This window comes from Myodes glareolus, chromosome 3 (assembly GCF_982192425.1).
Source record: "Myodes glareolus chromosome 3, mMyoGla1.1, whole genome shotgun sequence".
Lineage (NCBI taxonomy): Eukaryota > Metazoa > Chordata > Mammalia > Rodentia > Cricetidae > Myodes > Myodes glareolus.
This window is the reverse complement of record NC_142028.1, coordinates 68,992,325-69,019,379: the sequence shown is the minus strand read 5'-3', so window position 1 is coordinate 69,019,379 and position 27,055 is coordinate 68,992,325. Positions and strand designations below refer to the sequence as shown.

The 27,055-nt window shown below is 45.0% G+C and overlaps 1 protein-coding gene across 1 annotated transcript in view; it reads left to right on the top strand.

Moving 5' to 3' along the window:
* The window catches only part of Grik3 (glutamate ionotropic receptor kainate type subunit 3), a 225,058-nt gene that overhangs the window by 116,402 nt on the left and 81,601 nt on the right, over positions 1-27,055 (top strand). Inside the window, exon 2 of the mRNA XM_087904615.1 lies at positions 21,760-21,936. Coding sequence (XP_087760741.1) covers positions 21,760-21,936 — 177 coding nt within the window. The remainder of the gene's footprint in view (positions 1-21,759; positions 21,937-27,055) is intronic.

The window sequence follows — 27,055 nt, the reverse complement described above, 5'->3', positions numbered from 1 at the left end:
CTCCTGTCTCACAAGCTGACCCAGGTCAGCCCTTTGGTGGCAGAAGAGGATTTGGCCTTTAGTCATTCTCATGGTACACTGAGTGCTCACGGGCCTCTCTTTCCTCTTGTATAAAATGGGGCGCCATAGCTTCTCTCATGCAGTCTCTCAGGACTACAGAGTTTTGGGGGAGTGTGTGACAAGGGGGTTGGGACTAAACGTCTTCTTGAACAATCAGTTTCTGTCAGGTCCGTCGTTTGTTTTGCACGCTAGGCTTTCAGGAAAGGATTTGTTTGAAGAAAGTGTCCCAGCTGTGCCGCAAGCCACCAGCGCTCACATCTTGGGGACACCACACGCACAGAGACACACACACCCTATCCCATTTTCTTCGCAGCCCTGGTGTCGTTGCTCCATTTTATTAAAGCAGAAAGCAGTGACAATTATTTTCATAATGAACTGGCTCTTCAAATTAATGCCAATTACACTATGCAATCATGATTAAGATTGTGCATTAATCAACGGTGCCAACCTACTTATTAGCCTCTTTAAATACTGTTCATGAGGAATGTATGGGAAGGGGGAGAATGGAGATGAGCCAGGGGAATTGAGGAGCTGCCTCTAAGTGGGGCTGGAGCACTCTCCAGAAGCCAAAGCCCAAAGGAGCTCATGTTCCACAGTGGCGGGGCTCCATGGGGCGGGGCTCCACAGGGGCATTGTGTGTGTTCCTCTGGGGGTGCTGCATTTTGCAGAACCCAGGCCACGGGACACCTGGGCTTCTGAAACTGGGAGTTGTGCAGAGAGTGGGAAGACCAAGCATGGAAAGTAGAGGGGGACCCTTGACTGTTTATCAGTGGTTGAAGTTAGAGTTCTTTTTTCTCCCCCAACTAAAGTGTGGTTAGCACTTCCCCACAGGTATCACCAGTATCATAGGTCAGATCCCATGGATGCAGGTGTGTGGTGTTTTTAGAGAAGAGGGGTGAGAAAGGTAGGTTAGAGGAAAGGTTGGGGAAGGGGTGGATGAGGTAGCCTCAGCTAAGATTTGATGCCATGTCTGATGCCAGGTGGGAGTGGAGTGTAACATGATTGGGGCCTGCTTGTTTGTGTTTTCTGTCCCACCTGATTCCCACAGCTGTTTAGCCCCCAAAGAAAATCATATAGAGATCTCTATAAGTTATAAAGCTGATTGGCCCATTAGGTCAGGCTTCTTATTAGTTCTTGTAACTTATATTAACCCATTATTCTGATCTATTTTAGCCACCTGGCTCAGTACCTTTTTCAGTGGGGCAGATCATATCCTGTTGCTTCAGTGGTCTGGGCAGGAGTGGGAGGAATCAACTTCCTCCTTCCCAGAATTCTCCTGTTCTCATTGTATCATTTCTATTTCCTGTCTGGTTTTCCTGCCTATACTTCCTGCCTGGCCAATCAGCATTTATTTAAAACATGATTGACAAAATACAGACAATTCTCCCGCATCAGTGGAGGCAGGGCAGGAGGAGCTCTGGGATGTGTGCCTCAGAGCTATCCCGCCATGAGCAAGGAGGGCAGTTCAGAACAAGAATATCTTCCAGGTATTGGCTCAGAGCTGGCCCTGCGACCCTGTGAGCCATCTTCACTTCCAGACAACTGGGTTTCCCTCTGAGTTCTGTTATTCCAGAAATTTCCCAGAATTCCCTTCCCAGACCTATTGAGTGAGTTCTCTAGAGGAAGTTTTCAAGTGAGGTCTGCCTGAACCCAGAATCTAGTCTATGAACCTAAGGGACTGGAAGACAGGCAAACTTTTGGGGTCACGTTGCCCTTAAATGTTCACTCACAGGGGCCTCCAGCTTTGCCCTGTGGTCTATCTCTAGAATTCTCTACAGCAGTGGTTCTCACCTTCCTAATGCTACGACACTTTAATACATGGTGTGGTGACCTGCAGCCATAAAATGATTTACATTGCTACTTCATAACGAATTTTGCTGCTGTTATGAATTACAATGTGAAAATCTGATATGTAGGATAGCTGTATGCGACCCCTGTAAAAGATTGCGACCCGCTGGTTGAGCCCCATTGCTCTGGAGCATCCAGTGTCTGCTGGGTACCTCCTTCTCCAGTTTCTCTGCTGGGTTTCTGTCTCACCGTCCCCATCCCTGCTGCCCTGGTCCTTTTTCTGTGCTGATTCACCTATGCTGCATGTTTCCATCGTCTCCCAAAGAGCATGAGCTGGAGTCTGCTGTGGCCAGCATTTCTAATCGTAAGGCTCTGGAAGGGAAAATGGCCGAACACCAACTCTCCCTGCTCGAAATCACCAGACCTTGTGCTGCCCCAGGGGCCTCTCACCAGCCTCACCTCTTTTCTATATCCCTCCTTTCTCCCTCTTAGGTCCCTTCAAGTCCCTTCACTTCTATGGGACTGTCTCCATCTCTCTCGTGTCTTGTTGCCTTAAACACAGTATACTCTCTGTTTCTTTGGTACAATAATTTAAATATCACCTTAGCTGATTAACGGAAGTCCCAGTAGTGCTTTTCTTAAGGAAATAATCTCTCCAAGATGAAGGCCTTCCTTCCTGAAAATCAGGGTATAGACTGCAGCCCAATGGTGAAACTGGTGTACTGCTTTTGTCCATAAAGTTTTATTGAAACATCCATTGGTTTATATGTTATCTGTGGGTGCCTTCATTGTTACAATGGCAGAGTTGTTACAATGACAGAGTTGAGTCTGACCCAGTAGGGCAGAAATGTTGGCTCTCTGGATCTCTACAAGAAAAGGCTATTAGCACCTGCCCTGGAATATGGAGGCTGAAATTAATTTCATTTTTCTAAATCACACTGTTTCCTCCTGTAATGGCTGCCTTTTGAGGCCTCAACATGTCAACACTCTCAGCTTGCCTGGGGTAGTTCTTCCTCAGAGCAGTGAACCTTTGGATGTTGAGCCCACTCTGCACATGGAATTACGGAGGAGCTTCTGGTGGAGATAGCAGGGTTTGAACCAAGCCATGATGTCACGAAAGCCTGAGGGGGGACTCTTTCTACCGTTGTGTGTAAGGATGGAGCTGCACACTTGCCAGCACCCATTAGTTGTGATCAGCCAGCCTGCTGGGCTGAGCACCGTCAGAAAACAGGACCTATGCTGGTGAGGGTCCAGTGGCAGGTTGGCACAGGGCATGAGCTGAATGATGTAGGCTAAGTCTCAGCCTGTGTGCAGTCTCATGAAAAGGAACATGTCCATAGCCTTGGGATGTACAGGGGGAGTTCTCTTCAGATATGAAGCAACCAGACCCCAGGAGCTCTTGGTTTTATTTTGTTTTTATTTTTGATCTTTTTAATTTTCTTTCACATTTTTATTTGGCGTTCATCCATTCTTCGCTTTTGTATTTGGCATCCATGTGTGGGTGTGTGTTTAGAGGCTGAAAGAGGACTTCCTGTCCTGCCGTCAGTCTCTGCCTCGTTCCCTTGATACAGGCTTTCTCACCCAGCCTGGAGCAAGCTCTGGTGGTCTCCATCCTTGCAGCTCCCAACCCCCAGAGCACTGGGGCTGCAGACACAGCTGCTCCTAGCCTTTTACATGGATGCTGGGACTCACATTCCGGCCCTCACGCTTAATGTACTCTTACCCACCGAGTCAATGCACACACTTACAGACACACATTTTTACAAAATTATTTTGAAGTAACAGTACATATTTGCTATAAATAATTTGAGAAAAAAGCTCAAGGAAATATGAAGATCAAAGCAATCTATTAACCCCTTCTACTCAGACTTAATCTATAGTCACATTTGCATACAAAGCCTTCCAGTTTTTTTTTCCTGTAGCTATAAATAACCTTTTAAACCCCACTTTTCATTTGATAAACAAGGATCATATGATATTATTTGCAGCTTTTTGAGGAAAGAATATGGCTGCTTTCTGTGCTATTAAATATTCTTTAAGAGCATTTGAAAACCTCCTTTCCTTAACATGGAAGGCTGGTCAAACAACAGCAAAAGCACACGCTCCATTACATTTTTACTTTCTAGAAAGTACCACTAACATTTTGGTGTGTGTCCTTCTGCTGTGTCCTTTTTGATTTTAATTGGAATCACATTAAATTTATAAATTAATTTGAGGAGAGCTGACATCTTTACAATATTGAGCCAACCCTTCTGGGAGTAAGTTATGTCTCCCCATTTATTCAAGTCTTCTTTTATGTCCCCCAGTAAAGTTTTGTACTTGGCTTGATGGAGGAATTGCACGTTTATTGTAAAGCATTTTATTATTATTATTATTATTATTTTGCTGTGGCTTTTGTGAGTAGGGTCTCTTTTATTCTTTCAATTCCTTGCTGTTTATGGCTGATACGCAGGAAGGCTGTATGTTTGGGGTTATTTGTATGCTGGCCCTTGTGAGCTTCGGGCTAAGTTGCTTCTGTTTTCTTCTGATTCCCATGAGTTTTCAAGGGAATATTAATGAGCATCATCTGCAAGCAGAGTGTGTGTGTGTGTGCTCGCACGTGTGTGTGTGTGCGTGTGTGCATGAGAGAGGGGGCACAAGTGTGCACACGTGTGTTCATTAGTGCATGGAGGGCGCTCACTAAACCTGGAACTCGGGTTTTTTTGTTTTTTTTTTTTACTGTTTTGGCTGGGCTGGAGGTCAGCAAGCCTGAGCAATCCTACCATCTCCCTGCCCCCATCCCTCCGCCTCTGCTCCAGTGATGGGGTTACAGGTTGTGGTAGCTGGAATATAATTGGCCTTCATAAGCTCATAGAGAGTGGCACTATTAGGAGGTGTGGCTTTGTTGGAATGGGTGTGGCCTTGTTGGAGAAACTATGTCACTGTAGGGTGTTGTCCCGCCTGGTCCCACAGATGTTCAGTTCCAAAGAAACACACAGAAGTCTACATTAATCGTAAGCTGGTTAGCCTATTAGCTCAGGCTTCTTATTAACTCTTACATCCTACATTAACCCATAATTCTTGTCTGTGTCAGCCACGTGGCTTGATACCTTTTACCAGTGAGGCATTCTCATCTTGCTTCCTCTGTGTCTGGGTTACGACTGCCAACTGTGCCTTTTCTCTTCCCAGAATTCTCCTGTTCTCGTTGCCCCACCTATACTTCCTGCCTGGCCTCTCGCCAATCAGTGTTTTATTAAAGCAATACAAGTGATAAATCTTTACAGGGTACAAGATCATTGTCCCACAGCAGTAAGGATGGGCTTTCAGGTCTCATAGACGCCCAGGCCATACCCAGTACCTCAGTTTCCTTCCTGCGTATCCACATATGGCAGCTCCTTCTCCAGCACCATGTCTGCCTGCACACTACCATGCCCCACCATAATGACTGAACCTCTGAACTGTAAGCGAGCCACCACAGTTAAATGTTTTCCTTTATAAGAGTTGCCATGGTCATTTCTCTTCACAGCAATAGAAACCCGAACTAAGACACAAGTGAACAACACCATGCCTGTTTCTTCAAGCACAAGTGCCTGGAATCCAAACACGGGTCCTCATGCTTATACAGCACGTGCTGTCACCCACTGAGCCATCTCCTCGATCTCTGCAAATGATTTTAATTGCATCTTACTGATGGTGACTCCGAGTCTTTTGCTTTTTGTTCATACATGACCATCCCCAAGAGTTGTGTTATGAAGCTATATCACAGTTCTAGAGAGAACAATCGACTGTACCTCCATGCACTCCTCATGTGGACTGCCTCTCTGGACTCATGGTCTCTCCCGTCCTAGGCACACCCCTTCAGCTCCTCCTGTATTTTAAAGCAAATTCACTATATCTCATCATTCTTTATCCTCATTGCTATGCTCAGGACCTGTTTTACTGTGCAGGTGGGTTTTCATGTACCGAGTAATCTCATGCTGACCTCAAATTTACAGAGATTTGTCTGCCTTTGCCTCCCGAGTGCTGGGATTAAAGGCGTGCACCTCCATCCCCCGATTGAGAAGATTCTGTTTTTAATATTTAATAATTTTAATTTTTAATATTAAAGAGATCCTTAACACATAAATGGGTGTAGACATGGAGTTGCCATGTCATTCGGCATTTTGGTCATTTATCTCCCATTAAGCACGTAAGCACAGTGGTGTGATGACTCTTCTCATTAGAAACGGTGCACATGCTCAACGCAGAACTTTCTGGAGAGATGGAAGAACACAGAAAAGAAAATGAGTCATCCAGAGATGACCACTCAGAAAGAGTGACTCTTTACCATCTGACACATCCTTCTCATCTTGTTACATGTTTGTTTGAGAAGGTTTATGCACACCCACACAGGAGCACACACATGTGTACTCAGCTGTTACAGCTGGGCTAAAGCCCTCTGGGAAGGGATAGATTTTCTTTTTACTTTTTAACATATTCACTATTTCCCCCAATTTCTTTTTTCTTTAATTATTTTATCCTGTTTGTATTGTGTGTGTATGCATGCACACACATGTGCACATGCGCATGTTCGTGTACATGCATATGCCCATTCTTGTGTGTATATATGGAGGTCAGAAGACAAACTCAGGTGTTGTTCCTCGGGGGCTCTCCACCCTTGTTATGACTAGGTTTCTCACAGGCCTGGAATTCACTTAGTAGGCTGAGCTGGCTGGCTATGGAGCCCCATGAATCCTCCTATCTCTGCCTCTCCAAGACTGAGATTATAATAAGCACATACCATCATGTCTTTAGTTTGGAATGTAATTTTTGTTGTTTGTTACATGGCATTCAGGGATTGAACTCAGAGCCTCATGATTGCAAGGTAAGCATTTTACTGGCTCAACTATCCCTCTACCCCTTCATTTCTCTTTTTGACATACTTATTTTGAGGGTGGCAGTTTTAGGCTTGCAGCCGAAAGGAGCAAAAGGCATGGAGATTTCCCACAAGCCCTGCTCTTAGACACGTCGGTTGCCTCCTCCACTGTCATTGCCAGGCCCTAGAGTGGTGCATTCCTTACAAGCGCTGAACTTGCATCGACGCACTGTCTCCCAGTGAGCGATTTAGGGTGAGGCTCACTCTCAGTACTGAACATTCTATAGTTTCACAAATCCGCAGTGGCTAGAGTCATGCAGAGTGATCTCACTGCCCTAAGATGCCTCTGTGCTTCCTCCTGTGCTGCTCTCTTATCCCCAACCCCTGGGGACCACTGATCATGTTACTCTCCCTATGCTGTCCCTTCCCAGAATGCTGCTGGGATACCCAGTTTGTGGCCTTTTCTGCATGGCCTCTGTCTCTGTGTAAGATGCACCTATGCTTCCTCTGTATCTTTACAATCTTTGCAGAGTTTGATGCCTCATTTGTGTAAGCGTGGGCTAGAACCTCACTGTGTGGATGAACTGGTATGTTTGTCTGCTCACTTAGTGACAAGCATAACGATTGCCTACCAGTTTAAGCAATGTTAAATAAACCTGCAGTAAACACCTTTGTACGAAAGTCTAAGTGGGCTTATATCAGCAGCACCTTTGAGTAAGTTCCAAAGAGCACTGCCACTGGATTGAGTGGCAAGTAGTGATGAGGGATTCCCCTTTGTATGCTGTGAATATGTTTTATTACTATTTATGGCAGGACAGAATAGAGCTAGGCAGGAAAATTAAGCTGAATGCAGGGAGAAAGAAGGCAGAGTCAGGGAGACACCATGTAGCTGCCAAATGAGAAAGACCCTGGAACTTTACTGGTAGGCCACAGCCTCATGGTGATACATAGATCAATAGAAATGGGTTAATCTTAGATGTAAGAGCTAGCTAAGAATATGCCTGAACCACTGGCCAAACAGTATTGTAATTAGTTTTGTGTAATTATTTGGGTCTGGGTGGCCAGGAAACCGACGAGCAGTCTCTGCTTACAAAATGGTATATGTTTGGTTTCCTTGGGAAGCTAAGGCAGGAGGAGAGTTGGGGTGTTATGAGTTTGAGGCCAACCTGGGCTACATAGTGTGTTCCAGGCCAGTCTGGGCCATGAAGTAAGTCTGAAATAGTGCTGGAATCACAATTCTGCATTCCCACCAGCGGTGACTCATCTTCCTTGGCACTCGCTAGTGTCGTTGTGTTAGTTCCCTTCAGTGCCGTGATCAAACACCTGACAGGAAGCGACTTGAGGGAAGAAGGGCTTATCCTGGCTTGTGATCTGAGGAGATATAGTCCCTGTCGGCAGGGAAGGCACAGCAGTGGTATGAGATGGTTGGTTACTCTGCACCCACAGCCAGGAAGCAGAGAGATGATTGTTAGGGCTCAGCTCACTTCTCTCTTCTCTTTTTATTCTGTCTGGGTCTCCAGCCTAAAGATGGTGTCACCCACATTCAGGGCAGGTCTTCTGTTCTTAATGCCCTCTGGAAACACCATCGAAGGCACATCCAGAGGTGTGTCTCCTAGGTGATTCTAAATCCAGTCAAGTGACAGTGCAGATGAGCCACCCTGGTCAGTGTTGTCGATTTGGGCTGTTCTAATAGACACACCATTGTCTCAGTTTGCTTTGTAAGGACAATGTAGGACATGAAGAGTCTTTTTTTTTTTTTGCTTGTTTATCTTATCTTATGTGTATCTTCTGTGATGAGCTACTTGTTAATGTCTTTGGCCCACTCTTGTGTTTCTTCTTTTCTTACTTGAAATGTGTTTTGGATAGCAGCATTCCTTGACTAAAAGCATCTCAGCCCATAGCTTGTCTTCTCATTCTTCTTTTTTTTTAGATTTATTTATTTATTATGTATACAATATTCTGCCTGCATGTATGCCTGATCTCATTTTAGGTGGTTGTGAGCCACCATATGGTTGCTGGGAATCGAACTCAGGACCTCTGGAAGAGCAGTCAATGCTCTTAACCACTGAGCCATCTCTCCAGCCCCTCTTCTCATTCTTCTAAGCATCTCTTGCAGCACAAACATTTTAAATTAATCAAGTCCAGCTCATCAAGCCTTTGTTTTCTAGAGCCTGCCTTATACTAAAGTATATACTAATGTTATACTAAAAAGTCATTGCCAAAGCGAAGGTCTAAACTTGGTTCTTGTGACTTTCTAGGACATCACAGTTTACGTGATTCATCTTATTTGGTGAAAGATGAGGGATCCATGTTCAGATCTTTTTCTTTTGATTGTTGATATCCAGTTATTCTGTCCTCATCTGTTAGAGAAGCCTGTGCCTTCTCCATTGCCTTTGCGCCTCTGACAAAGTTCTGCTGGCCATACTTGAGATTCATCTATTTGGAGCTTCCCTGTGCTTTCTGAGCTATCCTCATGCCAAATACTGAGCTGTCTTGATTATTGTGGCTTTATTATGATGTGTGTGTACGTGTGTGTGTGTGTGTGTGTGTGTGTGTGTGTGTGTGTGTGACTGTAAGTGTGCATGTGCCACATTGCACGTGTGGAGGTCAGAGAACAACCATGGTTGCCAGTCCCCGCCATCCGGCTTGTTTGAGACAGGGCACCTACATTGTTTTCCCACTCTGTATGCCAGATTAGCTGACCCAGAAGCATCGGCAGGCTCCCAGTCTCTGCCTCCCATGTCCCCATAGCGGTGCTGGGATGACAGATGTTCACACTCTGCCTCCAGGGTTCTGGAGACTCACACTCGGATCTTCATACTTGCCCAGCAAGCACTGTTATCCACCATGCCATCTCCTCAGTCCTCCGTTGTCAGCTGTGAAGTGGAGTGGTGTCAGCCCTACAGCTCCGCCCTCTTCCAATGTGGGCTAGCCCCGTGGCACCTGCTTCACAGTGTCGTGGACCAGAGTGCGCACCGTTAAAAAGAATACCTCTCGTCTCTCCGAGCGCAGTGTGAAATCATCCTGCTAATAGCCACAAAATAGCTTGCTGTGGGATTTTGATTGAGACTGCATTGAACCTATAGATTAAGTCAGAAGCCCTGTAACAATATTGACTCTTCTAGCCAGGATCGCGGGACAGTTCTCCATTTTTAAATTACTTCTTTGATTTCTTTATCAGAGTCTTGTCATCTTCAGATAGATCCTATACAGCTATTTCTCGATTTATTAACTCTTCCTTTTCTCTGATTGCTAATGTGGGTAGTATTGTGGGATTTTTCTAATTTCTTCAAATCGCACTTGTTCTTTGCAGGTGAATTAGAAAGCAATAGGCTTCTTGGGCTAATATCACTTAGCATGATGTCCCCACTGTTTATCCATGCCATAACATGTGTCAGAATTTATTCCCTTCTTATAACTGAGTAGTGTTCTCTTGCATATATGAGCCACATTTTGTGTAATGTCTCATCTTTTGATGTACACTTTGGCTTACCCCTGTGTTATTGCCATTGTAAGGGAAAGAGCTATTCACATGGGTGTATAGATATCTGCCCTCTGTTCTGAGTATATTCCCATATATGTACATATTATATATCAATAGATATATTCAATATGATAATTCTATTTCTGATACACTGTTCTACAGAGTAGCTGGACTGTTTTGTATCTCTACCAAGAGGGGACATGAGCCCCAATTTTTCCAACCCTTCATCTACATTTTTGCATTAATTTTATTAGTATTATCATTCAACTTGCATTTAGAGATGTATTGTCTGTGTGGGGGAGGGTGTGTGTGCATGCCACAGTGCACATGCATAGACAACAGGCTTGGTGGCAAGGGTGTTTACCAACTGAGCCATTTCCCCAGACCACTTAGCAACATTTTAGTCGTATCTGTCTTAAGGAGTGTGAAGCAGCTATGTCACTGTCGTTTTCATTTGTATTTCCCTAAGGATTAGTGATGTTGAACATCTCCCAGGTACTTAATGACCATTTCTATACCTTCTTTGAAAAACAAAGTGCCTACTCAAGCCTCTTATATACTCTATTGGTCAGACTGTTTGTCCTTATTTATTAATAGATTTTTTTCTTTACCTTTTGAACCTTTATTTTTATTTTATATGTGCCATATAACTGGAGTTTCTATTGCTATGATTAAACACCATGACCAAAAGCAACTTGAGGAGGAAAGGGTTTATTTGACTTCCATAGCCTAAATCACGGCTCACTGAGAGAAGTCAAGGCAGAAACTCAAACAGGGCAGGAATGTGGATACAGAGGCCATGGAAGAGTGCTTCTTACTGGCTTGATCCTCATGGCTTGCTTAACCTGCTTTCTCTTAGAAGCAAGGACCATCAGCCCATGGTGGCATTACTCACAGTGAGCTGGGCCCTCCCCCATCAATCACTTATTAAGAAAATGCCCTCCAGGTGTGCTTGGAGCCTGATCTAAGGGAGGCATTTTCTTAATTGAGGTCCCCTCTTCTCAGATTACTATAACTTGTGTCAAACTGACATAAAACCTGCCAGGACAATGTGCATGGGTGTTCTGTCTTCATGTATGCACACTACATGCATGCAGTGCCCATGGAGGCCAGAGGAAGGCATTGACTCCCTGAGACTGGAGTGAAGACGGTTGTGAGCTATCATATGGGTGCTGGGAACCCAACCTGGACCCTCTGGAAGAACACCAGTGCTCTTAACCATTGCGCCATCTCTCTGGTCTCCTCTTGTCTGTCTTAAATGCCTAAGAGAAACACCTTAAAGAAGGAAGGAGTCATCTTGGCTCAGTTTTAGAGGGGTCCGTCTGTGGTTGGTTGGTTCCACTGCTGTGGACTTGAGGTGGCACTGAGCAGCTGGTGGTGGAGCAAAGCAGTTCCCTTCCTGGCTGACAGGAAGCAGAGTGGGGCCAGAAAGTATCAGAGGCAAGATGTAGCCCGAGGAACTATCCTAGTGATATTTATGCTACAGCAAGGCCACACCCCCTAAAGTTTTCATTAAGCTTCAACCCTATGAAGAGGGCAGAGGGGGGAGCAGGTAATATTAAAACCATACATCCAGGTTTTGTCTTGTTCTTTTGATTTTTTTTTAATTTGTTTGTTCGAGATAGGGTTTCTCTGTGTAACAGCCTTGGCTGTCCTGGAACTCACTCTGAAGACCAGAATAGCCTCAAACACACAGAGAGCTGCCTGCTTCTGCCTCTTGAGTGCTAGATTAAAGGCATGTACCACCGTCCCAGCCTAACATCCAAGTTTTAAAAAATGATTTATTTTATTTTGTATATGGGTGTTTTGCCTGCAGGTGTGTATGCACACCGCATGTGTGCTGCTGCCCCTCGAGGATGGAAAAGAGTATCTGATCTCTTGGAACTAGAGTTACATACAGATGGTTGTGAGCTGCCTTGTGGGTGCTGGGAATTGAACCCAGGTCCTTTGGAAGAGGAGTCAGTGCTCCTAACCACTGAACCACCCCCACACCATAAGACCCCTTTAAATTAGGTTTCTGTTACTGAGCTTTAGAAGTTCTCTGTATATCTTGGTTATTAATCTTTTGTCAGTTGTGGCCATACTCTCCATGCCCTAGATTACATTTTCTTACTCTTTAATTGGTCCTTGAACACACACTTAATTTTTTTTCATGAAGCCCAAATTGTCTGATTTTTTTTCTCTTGCTGATGCTTTTGACATTTGCATCAAGAAAACCACTGCCAAACCCTATGTTTTTGCCCTATTTTCTTCTATGAGTCTGTAGTTTTAGACATTATATTTAGTAAGTAGAAAGTTTGAAATTAGGAACTGAGAGTTTTCTAAATTTGTTCCTTTTCAAGATTGTTTTGATTATTCAAAGTTCAGTGAGCGTCTGTGTTGATTTTCTGTTTTAAAAAAAGGCATCAGGATTTTTACTAGATTACATTGACTCTGTAGATTGGAGCACTATTGATACCTTGATATCACGTTGTCCTACCCCTACCCATAGGATGTGTTTCCATTTATTTATGTATATTTTTAAAGATTCATTTTTCTAATCTGTCAGTGTTCTATCTGCAAGTATGACTTTATGCCAGAAGAAGACACCAGATCCCACTATTGATGGTTGCGAGCCAGTATGTAGTTGCTGGGAATTGAACTCGGGACCTCTGAAAGAGCAACCAGTGTTCTTAAGCACTGAGTAATCTCTCCAGCCCCTATTTACATTTTCTTTAACTTTGTTCAGCAATATTTGTTCAACAACTACAAAACATTTATCTCCTTGGTTAAGTTAAATTTTAAATATTACACTTCTTAAAATATGGGAACTGGAGAGATGACTTGGTGCTTAGGGCACGTATAACTTCTGCAGGGGGCTGGAGTTTGGTTCCTGTATCCATATGGGGTGTCGCACAACCTCCTGGGTCTCCAGCTCCAGGGGCTCTGACAACCTCTTCTGGGCGCTGCAGCCATCAGCACACGCGCGCACGCACGCACACACACCACATACACACATACACACATGCCTATCCATGTACACGTAATTAAAAACTTTTAAATCTTATTGATGCCTTTTCCTTCTCTTTGATGTTGTTATAAGTTGAGTTGTTTATTTTTATAGTTTTCTTCTTGGTTATTCATTACTAATGTATAGAAATATGATTGTATCATTTTGGCTTTGTATTCTACTTTACAAAACTTACTAGTTTTAAGGGTTTTTATGAACTATTAAAAATTTCTTACATACAGAATCATATCTGCAAATAGAGATAATCTTATTTTTCTTTTCTAGTCCAGGTGTCTATTTTTTTTTCCTGCTGAATGCTTTGGACGGAACTGTCACTAGCATGTTCAGTTCTAGAGGCAAAAGTCGGCATCTGTATTAGGTTGTTTTATAGTTGGCAAAATACCTGAGAAAAGTGAGCTAAGGTGGGTAGGTGTATTTGGTTTGTGGTTTAAGGGATTTCAAGTCCACCATGGCCAAGATGGTCCTGTGGCTGCAGTAGGGCAGTCTGTGGGGAGGAGCTTACTGCTGTGACTTACATGATCCTGACTAGGAAGACGAAGCAGTGCAAAGCAAGATATAACCCCTCAAATGCCTACTCCCATTGACCTACCTCCACCAGCCATGTGTCCCAACCCCAAAGGTCCCACTGTCTCTGAGCAGATGTTCAAACACATGAGCCAGTGATGGACATCCCATATCCATGACCCAGTGATGGACATCCCATATCCAGTGAGCCAATGGTGGGCATCCCATATCCAGTGAGCCAATGGTGGGCATCCCATAGCCAGTGAGACGGTGATGGACATCCCATATCCAGTGAGCCGGTGATGGACATCCCATATCCAGTTAGCCGGTGATGGACATCCCATATCCAGTCCACAATGGCCTCCTTGTCTTGTTCCCGGTCCTTGAGAGGAGCTTCCATTCTTTCACCGCTCACTATGTTTGCTGTGGGTTTTTCATATACAACTTTTACTTAATTCATAGTTTCTTACATATTTTTATTAGAAAAAAATGAGCTGAACTTTTCAAAAGCTTTCTCTTCAGGGCTTGAGGTTCCCTACTTCACTTCCTTAATCCAGTGTCCCACCTTGATCAGGTTTTGTGTTTTGAGCTGCCCTTGCATTCCAGCCGTGAATTCCACTGACCGTCGATCCATTCGCTCTTACTCTGCAAGCCTTCACTTCACGTACTTTCTTGTAGACAATAAGCACTTGCCTCTTACTGTCTTTTGTTCACTCTGTCAATGCCTTTTGTAGGTGCCTTTGAGCCATTGATGTTTGAAGCCAAATTTGGTAGATTTGGGTTTCTCATCGCTTTCTGCCCTTGTTGTCCTATTTCAATTTTCTACTCTTTCTCTGCCTTTTGCTTTAACCAAAAAGATTTTATGATTCCAGCACCTTCCATCTTTCAGTGTCAGGTGTACTTCTCCCTCTTTTGCAGTCGCCCCAAAGTTCATAAGGTCCATTTACAACTAAGCCAAGCCCTCCCCAGGTAGCATTACATCTCTCGCAAAGCAGGTCCCTTCTTGCGACAATTCTCCCTTCCGTCCTTGCACCTGTGATGTCATTGATTTGGCTTATAAATAACTGTGTGTGTGTGTGTGTGTGTGTGTGTGTTTAGCTATTATTTCAAACAAGCAGTTATTTGTTAAATCAATTCAGAATAAGAAAAACATAATTTTGCCTTCACTTAATTTCTTTCTAGTGTTTTTCATTTTCTGTTTTGGTTCCCATTTCTGACCTACATCATTTTCCTTCTCTCTAAATGTCTTTTTACATTTCGTGAAGTGCAGGTCCACAGTAAACAAATTTCTTCCATTTTTGTTGTTATTTCTCTTCACATTTGAAGGCTAGTTTCTCCAGATAAAGAGTTCTAGGTTAGTGCTTGTTTCCCACTGCCCTTCATACATTTCACACCACTCTCTCCGCAACAAGGTGGTCTGGAGAAGTCAGATACAATTCCCGACTGCGCTCGTCTGTAGAGAAGGTGTGTTTCTCTTTTCTTCCCAGAGGATTCTTTTTAATCTTTCGCTTTCTGCTGTTTGAAAATGTATGCTTAGATACAGCTGTGATGGGCACCCTACACAGTATCTTCCAAGCTTCCTAAACCTGCAGTGTGGTGTTTTACACTGATTTGGGAAACGTTTTCAGCAACTATTGTTCCCATCACTTCTCACGGCTCTCTTCTGCTCTTTAAAGTTCATTTTTAATTTGAAATAACCTGCAGCTCTCAGATATTGATATTATGTCCTGTTGCTTTCTCCTCCCCATCCATGCCCTGCGCCACCCACCCTGCTTCAGTTTTTGGTTTTGAAGATTTCTATTGAGATTTCCGTAAGCTTATGGTCCACCTGCTAGGAACCTGTCACTGGCTTCCTTCCTTCCTTCCTTCCTTCCTTCCTTCCTTCCTTCCTTCCTTCCTTCCTTCCTTCCTTCCTATTTATTTATTATGGATACAATGTTCTGCCTGCATGTATGCCTTCAGGTCAGTTTAGGGCACCAGATCTCATTACACATGGTTGTGATCTGGGAATTGAACTCAGGACCTCTGGAAGAGCAGCCAGTGCTCTTAACCTCTGAGCCATCTCTCCAGCCCCTGTCAGTGGCATTCTTTGTTTCTGTACAATGTTCTGCTCTCTAGAATTTCTTTTTATCTCTTTTTCTCAGAAGTTCATGGTCTTCTATGTTGTCCACTTTACCACGAGAGTGCTTAGCGCACTGACACCTTTGTTTTGAATTCCTAGTGGGACAATTCCAACGTACTTAAGATCTCTGTGTCTGAGTCTGATACCTGTATGTCTATATGTTTTGCTAGTGTGTGTGTATGAAAAAGAGATAGAGGCAGGAAGAGGGAGGGGAAGAGAGGGAGAGAACTGGATAAAGGAAATGATGTATATTATGTATGTATGTGTGGTGTATGTGTGTGTGTGTGTGTGTGTCTGTGTCTGTGTCTGTGTCTGTGTTGTGTGTAATGGTGTTCAGTCCTGTGGAGACTGAGGCTAATTTTTAAAGCCTGTCTCAAGCACTTATCTTAACGCCCGAGGCAGATTCCTTTAGTTGAACCAGAACTCACTGGCTCTGCCTGCCCAGCTTATTCCCGGGGTCTCTGTCTCTGCCTTCTAAGTGCTAGAATCGCAGGTGTCCTGCCGTAATCACGCTCTCGCGGATTGGGCTCTAGTCAGCTAATTTCTCTGAGACAGACCTTGTGAAGAAGAAAGCTCTCTGACATGCTTTTAAGTTAGTCCTGTTCCCTTCCTCTGTCGACTACACCCAGGGTCTGTCCTCCACAGTATTCACTCTGAGAACTTGGAAGGGCTGGGGAATGAATCCCAGAGATGCGGGTCCCTGATAAGTGCTACTCATGTCAGGGAGATCTCGTCCCGCGGGCTTATCTACACCGATTCTCCAGGAGCTTGCCAATTGCAGTTTGGGTTTTACTGCTGGATCCCATGATGGTTTCTGCTCCCAGGACTCTACTTCCACAGACTCTCCTCATAGATAGAACAAAATACCCAACAGAAATCACATCGTGGAAGAAGGCTGTGTTTTTGACTTAGGGTTTCACGGTGGATGAGGTTCAGCGTCTGGGACTCCATCTGCAGCAGCAGGAGCTGGTAGATGGCTCGTTGTGTTTTGGGTCTGGTTGGGAACCTGGAAGCTAAGACATCAGGCTGGAACTGGGGCCAGCTACAACCTTCTAGCCCTGTCCCTATGGTTGTATGCCTGATAGCTAGGCCCTATATCCAAAAGGTTCCGCAACATCTCCATCTGGGGACCAAGTGTTCAAACACATTAAGTCTGCATTTCTCATTAACAATTCCGGTATGCTGGGATTCTTCTGTTCTCTAGTTGCTCTGACCAGTTTGGGGGAAATGATTTTCCGTGGCTTCATGCTTACAGACTCAGGAAAAGTTGGTTTTCCAGTTGCCTCTTTGATGGAGCGATGACTTCTTTCAAGCTCTTCATATGGCAGACCGGAAACTGGAAACCACATTTTTTTTCTCAAATAATGAAAACAATCCAAATACCCTCAACTGGCATATGAATAAATGAAATGTAGCACATCTACGCACAGTAACGACAGTTACATATAAAACAGAACAAGGTACTCAGACATGCTACACATCGATAAGCCTCAGACCCGCTGAGCACAAGAAGCCAGACACAGAGCACCCAGTATGGGATTGGATTTGTATAAAATGCTCAGGGAAAAAAAATCTTTGGAAACAAAAAACAAATTAGTGGTTCCCTGGGGCTGCTGGTGGAAACAATGAAAGAGTCATGGGGGGTGTTATCGGAAGATGGAGAATTTCTAAAATCGGGTTGTGGTATGCTCACATGACTTCTTCACTTATTCAAAACCACCATATACATAAAACGGATCAATTTTGTGGAGCGCAAATAATCTCCCAAGAAAGCTCATTACTGAAGCTTTCTACAAACACATGACAGTATCAAATATGCAGTGGTCCCCCTTACCCCAGGGTCAAGCCCGTCCCCGCCCCACTTCATTCTTCTTTCTTTTCTTCATTTCTTCAAAATGGCGACAGCAAACAAAGCACATCATGGCCATTTCCCATATCATTGCCATTTTTAAAAATAGCCGCACGTGGTGGCGCATGCCTTTAGTTCCAGCTCTCGGGAGGCAGAGGCAGGTGGATCTCTGAGTTCAAGGCCAGCCTGGTCTGCAGAGTGAGTTCTAGGACAGCCAGGACTACATAGAGAAATCATGTCTCAAAAAGGGGGTGTGGATTTGTAATATAATTACATCATCTCCCCCTTCTCTTGCCTCCCTTCACCCCCTCCGATGTATTTCCTTTGCTCTTTTTCAAATTCATGGTCTCTCCTTTATTGTTGTTACACACACACTCCAAAACATAGAAATACAACCTGATCAGTCTACATAATATAATATATATGTTTCCAGGGATGGCCATTTGATATTGGATAACAAGTCTGTGTCCCCGTCCCTGGGGGGGAGCCTGTTCCTCCTTACATCCTTAGTTGCCAGTGGTTCTTGTTTATGGGTTGAGGCCTGGTGCCTTCTCCTTCCATGTTTGCATATCTGACAAGATGCCATCCTTGTTTGGGTCTTGTTTAGGTAGCCATGTTGGTGAGACTGCTTGGCTATAGCTTCTCTGACGTTTCTAGGAGACACACCCTTGCAGCAAACCTCCTGGTCCTCTGGCTCCTTCTGCCCTGCCTTCTGCAAGGATCCCTGAGCTTGAGGTACAGGAGTTGTGGTGAGGTTGTATCCATTGGGGCTGAGCTCCACGACTCTACATTTTGATCCGTTGTGGTTTTCTGTAATGGTCTCCATTGGTGTTGGCTGGTGTTGTGTGTCAACTTGACACAAGCTAGCATCATCAGAGGAAGGAACATCCGTTGAGGAAATTCTTTGATGAGATCCAACTCTAACGCATTTTCTCATTTGGTAGTCAATGGGCAAGGGCCTAGCTAACGGTGGGTAGTGACATCCCCAGGCTGGTAGTCCTGGGTTCTAGAAGCAGGCTGGTTGAGCAACCTAGGCAAAGCAAACCAGTAAGCAGCCCCTCTCCGTGACCTCTTCATCAGCTCCTGCCTCCAGGTTCTTGCCCTGCTTGAGTTCCTGTCCTGAGTTCCTTCAGTGATGGACTGTGATCTGGAAGTGTAAACCAGATAAACCCTTTCCCCCCAACTTGCTTTTTGGTCATGGTGTTTGATCACAGCCACAGAAGCCCTGGCTGAAACACCATCTGTTACAAAGAGAAGCTTCTCCGATGAGGAGTCATACCATTCTGTTTTGCAGTCCCATGGACATACATGGCTTACTATCCCCTGGCTAGGTTTCTAGATCTTCTCCACACATGGCCATTAGGAGAAGCCGTGTGTGCCATCTTCCCCATCTGCCGACAATGAAGCAGGCCCCCGGTGTTTTGTCCAGTCTTCTTCCTTTGCCCATCAGATGAGCTAAACCAGCATCTTCCTGTTGATTTCAGCTGAGTGTTTAGTCACAAGGAAAGCTGATGGCTCTCTCTGTCCACTGATAGCTTGTTTCCATTTTTGTTGCTGTCGTTAATGGAGCACCCACACTTTTCCTTTGCGCAGGCTTACACTGGGGTATCTGTCTTTTTTGCTGAGTCTAAGTGCCTTTTATAACATTAACTTTTATGCTGCGGTCTATGATGCAGCTATTTCAGGCTAGCCTCTTAGCAGTCCATGTTGTGTGTGGTGATTTGGTTGCATAGAAATCTCACGCTAACTTCTTTGGGGTTATCAGTCTTTTTCTAGCCCAATATTTTATACTGTTTGCCCTTATTTTCCATTTTTGGCAATTGTATAGTGTTCTCGTTCCCCTTCCTCTCGTTTTCTTGTTAATCTTTAATTCATCTGGAAATGATTGTGAGGCATGGAACAAGATTGAAATCTAGAGACCCAAGTATGTGTCTCAGTGGTAGAGCGCTTGCCTAACATGTATAAAACCCTGGATTCAATCCTTGTATCAAAAAAAAAACCAAACTAAAATCCCAAATAATAAAATAATTGTCAGGACACAATTAATGAATAATTCATTCTCTTGCCACTGCTGCGAAACATCTTCTCATTCATGTTTTAGATACTTGTCTCTGCTTGAGCCTCTTTCGACAGCTTTTTATCTCGTTCTCTTGATCTCCTGTGTTTTCAGACGCTATTACAACATGGTTTTAATTATTTGGGCTTAATGATATATTTTCAAATCTGATAATACAAGTCACCTTTCATCATTTCTGTAAAGACATTTTTTTCAGTCATTATCTCGTGCGTAGCTTTCACGTTTTGGAGTCATTTTTTCCAAGTAGAAGCGAAGTCCTTTGTGGCTTGATTGGAGCTGAATTAAACTGAAAAATGGCTGGAGATAACTGAAACCTGAAATTTTGCTTTCCCGGGGACAGCAGCATCGGAGCTGTGTGTGTCCGTCTCTTTGTCTCTGCCTCCTGCCAGGGAGTCACTAGGTAGCCCTGATGTGTCTGAAACTCCCGGAGATCCACCGCCTCTGCTCCTGGGTGCTGGGATTAAAGGCCTGCGCCACCACTCCTGGCTTGGCTGTCTCTCTTGCTTACGGTGTTTTATTTGTTTTCATTGTAAGCTATTGGAATTGTATGTTTGTATTTGGGTTATTATTTGTTGTTCAGTGTGTGTGTTGATGCTATAAAGGGGGACCTTTCGCTGTTAAGTTTCCTTATGAGTTCTCGCTGTTAGAGAGCGGCGTTGTCAATATGTGCTAACTACTTGTTTAACTCCTCCTAACCATTCTCACCTGTCTTCGTGGTTAGGGTTGATTTTTTTTTCCCCATTGCACCCACTGATGCAACAGTAGCACTGATGTTCCAGGAGTAACCAACCGATTCCTGATTGGATATAAGGTCTGCTCCACGGAAAGGAATGTGTGCTTGGTGCTATGAACTTGCTTAACAACCTATAGCTAGGGATAGACAGGCCTTACAGAGAAAATCTGCTGCTGATGATTTGATAAATGCTTGTGCAGTTAAGTTGCCTTCTAATTTTTTCTGTTTAAACCCATAGACTGGGGCAGCTTTGGTCAGAAAAACCTCTGTGGGCTGTATACGATGGTCAGAGCAGAGATGCATAATTGGTCAAAGTGCTAAGAATAAGTGTGTGTTGAGTATTCAGCCCTAACCGGGACATCCACATTAGCCCTTTGAGGCCCAGAGGAGGTGGGACGACAGTAAGAGCCTGAGACTGGGGAGGTGTGCCATGAGATGCTGACTTTTGGGTGTGGCGTGGCCACTGCAGTCGTGAGCAGACAGCGTCCGTGACCACCTGCACAAACCCCGTACGTGCACAATGAAAGAGAAAGTCATGAAGGTAGAGGGGACCTCGCCAGGAAGGAGCGGGAGGGAGGTAAGAGACATAGTGGGGAGTGAGGACGATCACAGCGTATTAGCAATTATCCCACGCGCAAATAAGAGTTTGCACCTTTGTGGTAGCCATTCCTCCTGTTCACTTTCTGTCTCGCCTTGCAGGTTAGTGGCGCAGTGTGAATCTTTACCAACACTTTTTAAATTTTTCCTTTGACAAGAACGCCTCCAGTGTTTCATTAGGTATTAGTCACTGTGATATTAAGGCTGATGTGAGCTAAAGTTGCTTGAAGGAAGTGTCTTTCCTGCCGCTGCCGTATTAGACGTTCTTTATGGCGGTAGACGCTGGATTTCATCAGATGCCTTCCTGAGTTTTGAGAGTTGATCATATTTTCATCCCCTTTGAGCTATCGATGTGGTGGAATTGTACTCACAGATTCCTTTATTGAACGGGTCTTGCATTCCTGAAATAAAACTGTGTGGTCATGGTATGTTAGCCCTGTAATATTCTGGTAGGTTCTACTTGCCAGAACTCTATTAAGAATTTTCATAGCAGTATTAAGTTGGTAATCTTATTTTGGCCTTTCAGATTTTGTTAGCAGGAATTTGCCAGCTGGGTAAAATGTATAATTTTTGAACATGGAAATTATCTAGGCTCTTATTGAACACTGGAGTGGGAAGACCCTGTCTATAGAACCTGTGTGGAGCATCCTTGCTCCTGCCCCATCCCTCCTGCCCACACACAGCTCTGGCATCTCTCACAGGAGGAATCTTTGAGTATGCGGACGGCCCCAACGCCCAGGTCATGAACGCCGAGGAGCATGCCTTTCGATTTTCTGCCAACATCATCAACAGGAACCGGACTCTGCTGCCCAACACAACCTTGACTTACGACATTCAGCGAATTCACTTCCATGACAGCTTCGAGGCCACCAAGAAGGGTGAGTATGTGGATCCTCACTGTGCACATCCAACTTGAAGCTGGGGCGGGGGTGAAGCCTTTTCCACTTGGTCTGGGGGGCCTGATTCTTTCTCTGTCTAGAGCAACCTGTGCCAATTTCCAAGGTGCAGGGGCAGGGGCTGCAAGGAAGTCTCAGGCTAGCCAGGCATGGTGCTATAGCCTATAATGCCAGCAGTCAGGAAGCTAAGGGAAGATCATCAACTCCAGGCCAATATGGGCTATGTGGCAAGTACAAGGTCAACCTGAATTATGTGCAAGACCCTGGAAAGCTATGAAGGGTGGTTGGTTAGCAGAGGAAAGGTAGGCAGAGCCTGGGATTGCCTGAAGGAACCACCGAAGGTTTCCAGGACCTATGAACCAACACAAACATTTTAAAACTTGAGTTTTCTTTTCTGTTAGTTTTATTTTTAACGGGCAAATATTATAATTATTTATGGTATAGGAAGTGCTGTTTGGATACATATGTGCCTTGCATATTGCTCAAATCAGGGAACCTCACCCACCCACCACATCTAGCATTTATAATTTCTTTATAGTAAGAACATTGAAGATCCCCTCTTTCAGCTATTTCAAAATATGCAATACATTATTATTAACCATAGTCTCCTTGCTATGGAACTTATTTTATCTTTCATTAGTATCCTACTCAAGTACCAATAGGTAGCATACATATAAAACAGATACCATATTAGCCTGAAAGCACACCATCTTCCTGCCATAAAAAGGCCTCATGAAAACGGCACGCTGCTCAGTTCCTGCAGCATCTTGACCCCAGAGGCTATAGCTGAGTCCTGAGTCTGACCCTTGTCCCATATTCAGTGTGTGTCTGTACTTTCTGTTGCCCGCGTTGTCATTAGAAAATCCTGGCTCACAATAGCAAGTTGTGGTAAGTCTATTTCGAGTGACTCCACACCAGAATTCTTAAAGATAAGATAAAAACAGTTTAAAAGAGAGTGAAATACCACTGTACACGAATTCTCTCTCTCTCTCTCTCTCTCTCTCTCTCTCTCTCTCACACACACACACACACACACACACACACACACTCACACACACACACACACACACACACACACACACACACACACACACACCAGTAACTAACTTCTCAGTACCTGGGTGAGTAGCCAGTTGTCAGTGTGTTATAAAGCACACCCAAGTGCCCAGTGGGTTTTGTTGTTGTTACTATGTCCTTTAAAGATTTGTTTACTTTTGTTTTATGTGTATGAGTGTTTGCCTGCATTTATATGGGTACCACATGTATGCAGTGCCTACAGAAGCCAGAAGAGGGTGTTGGATCCCTGTGGAAATGAAGTTGGATTATGAATTGCAGTGTGGGTGCTGGGAACTGAACTTGGCTCCTCTGCTAGAGCAACCAATGCTCTTAACCGCTGAGCCATCTCTCTAGCCCCATTTTAATGTCTTTTAAAAGACAGCTCGTATATATAAGCCTGTGCTTGTGTGCATGCACACAGTCAGCCCTCCAGGCCCATGGGTTCTATGGTTTCAGCAAATCATGGGCCAAAAACACCAGGAGGGAAAAAAGAATTTCTTCTGTACTAAACATATATAGACTTTGCTGTGTCATTTCCCCTGAACAATAAGCACAGTGCCTATTTACATAGCATTTGCATTGCATTGTGGGATGAGGCATCTTAAGACGATAGAGCATAAGGCGTAGTGTGTGGAAGAAATATGCAAATACCAAGCCCCTCAGTGCCAGGGACCCAGCATCTGCGAGTCTGATGTCTGCAGGGGGTCCTGGAACCAATTCCCTGCGGATCCTGAGGGAGACTGCATATCTGAACTATATTTTTACATATATATTTAATTCAAATTCAACTTAAAGGCTTAGATAACTGGAAATAGCTTCCATGGAACCTTAGATTTCCATGTAACCATTTAAAGATCTCGAGCCTAAGGAATCTCATTTCCAAAATGACTAGGTCATCCTTTCCGAAATATGATATCATAACCCATCAAAGCTCATATCACAATTTTTAGTAAAATCATTGGGTTTTTAATGTACTTTCTCTTCTCCCTCACATTACTGAAGGGAAGACTCTCTTGGTATTTGCTCTATTCCTGGGGCACCTGAAGGATAAGGAACTGTAGTAACTGCTCAGTGAAGTGATTGTTGACTGTATTGGTAAACAATGAGACCTAAGAGTCATTGTCTAGGACCCCGTAAACTGAGCTTAGGGGTCAGCATCATCCATGGTAGGCTGAGACTTGCCCAAAAGCTAGCCTTGTCTCTCTAAGGAGTTCCTGGTTTCTAAGCCATTTGACCTCCTGGGCTGCCAAGGGTGGAGCCGCCAGAATGTTACCTGCTCTGTTTTCCAAAGCCCCGCTGTGGGTTAGCTTTTGAGGTCAGAGTCTGCAGAGCATGGAAGCTGGCATCCCTACCATCCTGACTTTAGCTATGCTGGACAGAGTGCCTCTGCTAAGTGCTTATGACGGTGTCTGGTTCTCTAATAAATAGGACTTTGCTCTGGGTACACTGGGCTCCCTGGCCCTCCACACACTAGGCCATTAAGGCGGGGCCTGACTCCCACAAGGGCTTTCCCTGCTGCCCCCCCCCCGTTTGTGCCTAAGGTAAGAGGCTCCATGAGATTGAGCTGTTGTGTCTGACATTCACGAGCCTCACTCCACCCTAGTTTAGTCCTGAACTCTACCTCCCTGAACTAGCCTTGATTGTTCCCAGCATACCCTGTGACCAGCACCAGGAAGCCAAGAATCCATTTCTCTGCCATGCTGATACCCACGTGCAAATGACTACACTGGATCAGGCCTAGCCCCAGAAATTTCAGGGTTCAGCAAATGCCTGGCGTCAGATCAGAGGCCCTCATAGGTCCAGCCAGCCCGAAGACTATGCTGTCTGACTAGTGATGCTTAGTAATCCCACATAGGCACCTTCCCCAACCTGGTGGAGCCTTCCCAGGGCTCTTCCTTCCAGGACTTACACTTCATATGCAACACTGCCAGGCTGTTCACAGAGACCAGAGGCAGAACCGCCCAGCAGTCAGCTATAGCCTTTCCTTCCATATCAGACCCCACGGCTCACTCCCCTGAAGCCTTAGATGGTGTGCCTCATCCTCAGGACATCCTTAAAGCCAGGCCTATCTAGCCCTACATCTTCCTGACTTCCTGTCACATCTGGACACCCAGTCCCTTAGACTCAGTTGTTTCTTCTAGCTCTACCTCCCTCCTCAGGGCTCTTGTACATTCTGTTCCCCTTGCTTCTAATTCCTTCAAATACGCACACTCTACCCACACCGAGCCTTGCTTGTATTGAGCTAACTTGTTCGTTTCCTTATATTCTCTCTAAGATAAGGTCAGGCCTCCTCACCTCTGTCTTGATAATCCTAGACTTTTCTTTTACAATCTCAACTCCTTGGTGTGTGTGTGTGTGTGTGTGTGTGTGTGTGTGTGTGGTGTGTTCACTAGACTGCAGTTCCTATTAACGTTTCATTACTGTACTGTATAACCTAGTGTCCTAGTTTGCTTTATGTTGCAATGATAAAGCACTGACCAGATCCAGTTTGGAGGAACGCCAAGGCAGGGACTGGAGGCCAGAACTGAAGCAGAGACCATGCCTTCTGCTTCTCTTTTCCTGCTTGTACTCAGCCTGCTTTCTTATACAACCCGGGACCACTTGCCAGGGGTGGTACCACCCACAGTAGCCTGGGCCCTCTTACATCCTCACTCAAGGCAACAGCCCACAAACATGCCCACAGGTCCATCTATCTGATGGGTACAATTCCTCAGTTGCAGTTTCTCCCTTCTGGGTGTCTCTAGTTTGTGTCAAGTTGGCAATACTAACCAGCGCACCTCATGGACCGGCACCCAGAGTGCACGAAGTCATTCCGGAGGGTTTGATCCGATGTACAAGTGAGAGACAGTGTGGACGAATTCCTGGTATGTTGAAGTCACTTTAAATTTAAATCTCCTGATAATTCTAGAGGGAGACAAAGCTTTGCCCCTCTACAGCTCACGTCCAAGATATTGGGAAGCTGGGTCATAAGACCGACAGCTACACTAGCCAGAGAATGATAACAAATCACACGCGTGCTGGCCCAGGCAGGAGGGTGTCCTGGAGTAGATGTCTCAGCTGTGTTCTGAAGGTCGGTGGGAAACAATAAGGACAAGGATAGCAAAACAGGCGGATCTGCAGGAGGACAGGAACGCACTTGAGCACCCCTGGGGAGCATCTGATGTGTGACAGAAGTCGGGGTCACAAGGTGAGAAAGGTGGAGGCAGAACTTCTGTTTATCATGGCTAGGACGGTGGCCCCAGGCCTGGGCACCACAGGGAATGATGGAGGAGAAGAGAGCCCAGCTTAGCCAGGGAGTACTCAGGAGAAACAAACCTGTCTAAGCCAGTTCAAGACAGTATCCCAGGGCCCAGATCAAGCCAGAGCGCAGGCAACCCTTCCAGGCCTCTGGGAGCCCCTGTGACCGTGCTCTCTGCTTGTCACTCCGGGCTGCTGTCATGCACTGCTTTGACCTGGCCTCAGGGGTCAGGAGGTTAGAATCACTCAACATCTCCTTTATGAAGTTAGCTCCTAGAACCCCACCTCCCATCCCTGAGAGTCCCCTGCAGTGTCAACTCTGGCAGTCCTCCCCAGTCCTGCACTCATGGGTCATCGTGACTGATGGCCCTGCCTTCTCACTCTCTGTGAGCCCTTGAGTCGCTCTCACTCGGGGCTTACTAGTGCAGTGTTTCTGTGAACGGCTGTGTGCTTGTCTCCAGGGGCACAGGTTCCCGGTTTTGTTGAGTTTGTTTTCAGGAGCTGAAGCGTAGGGTCACTGGGTTCAGCCAAACGGTCTCACAGGTGGTTGTGCAAATTTACACTCCCACAGCAGTGCACAAGGCTGGCAGGTGTTCTACATCTGTGCCGACATGCAGGAAGGTCACTTAGACTTTTTAAGGTGGTTTTTTTTTGGGGGGGGGTTTTAAGTGTTATGTTGATTTGTTAAGTGGTTGTCTTATTGTGGCTTCCTTTTGTGTTTATCAGATGTTTAGACAAGGAAAGTCCCTTTAAGTGCAGAAAGGCCTTGTAGGGCTCAGTGCAGGAGGAAGGACTAATTCAGCCAGAG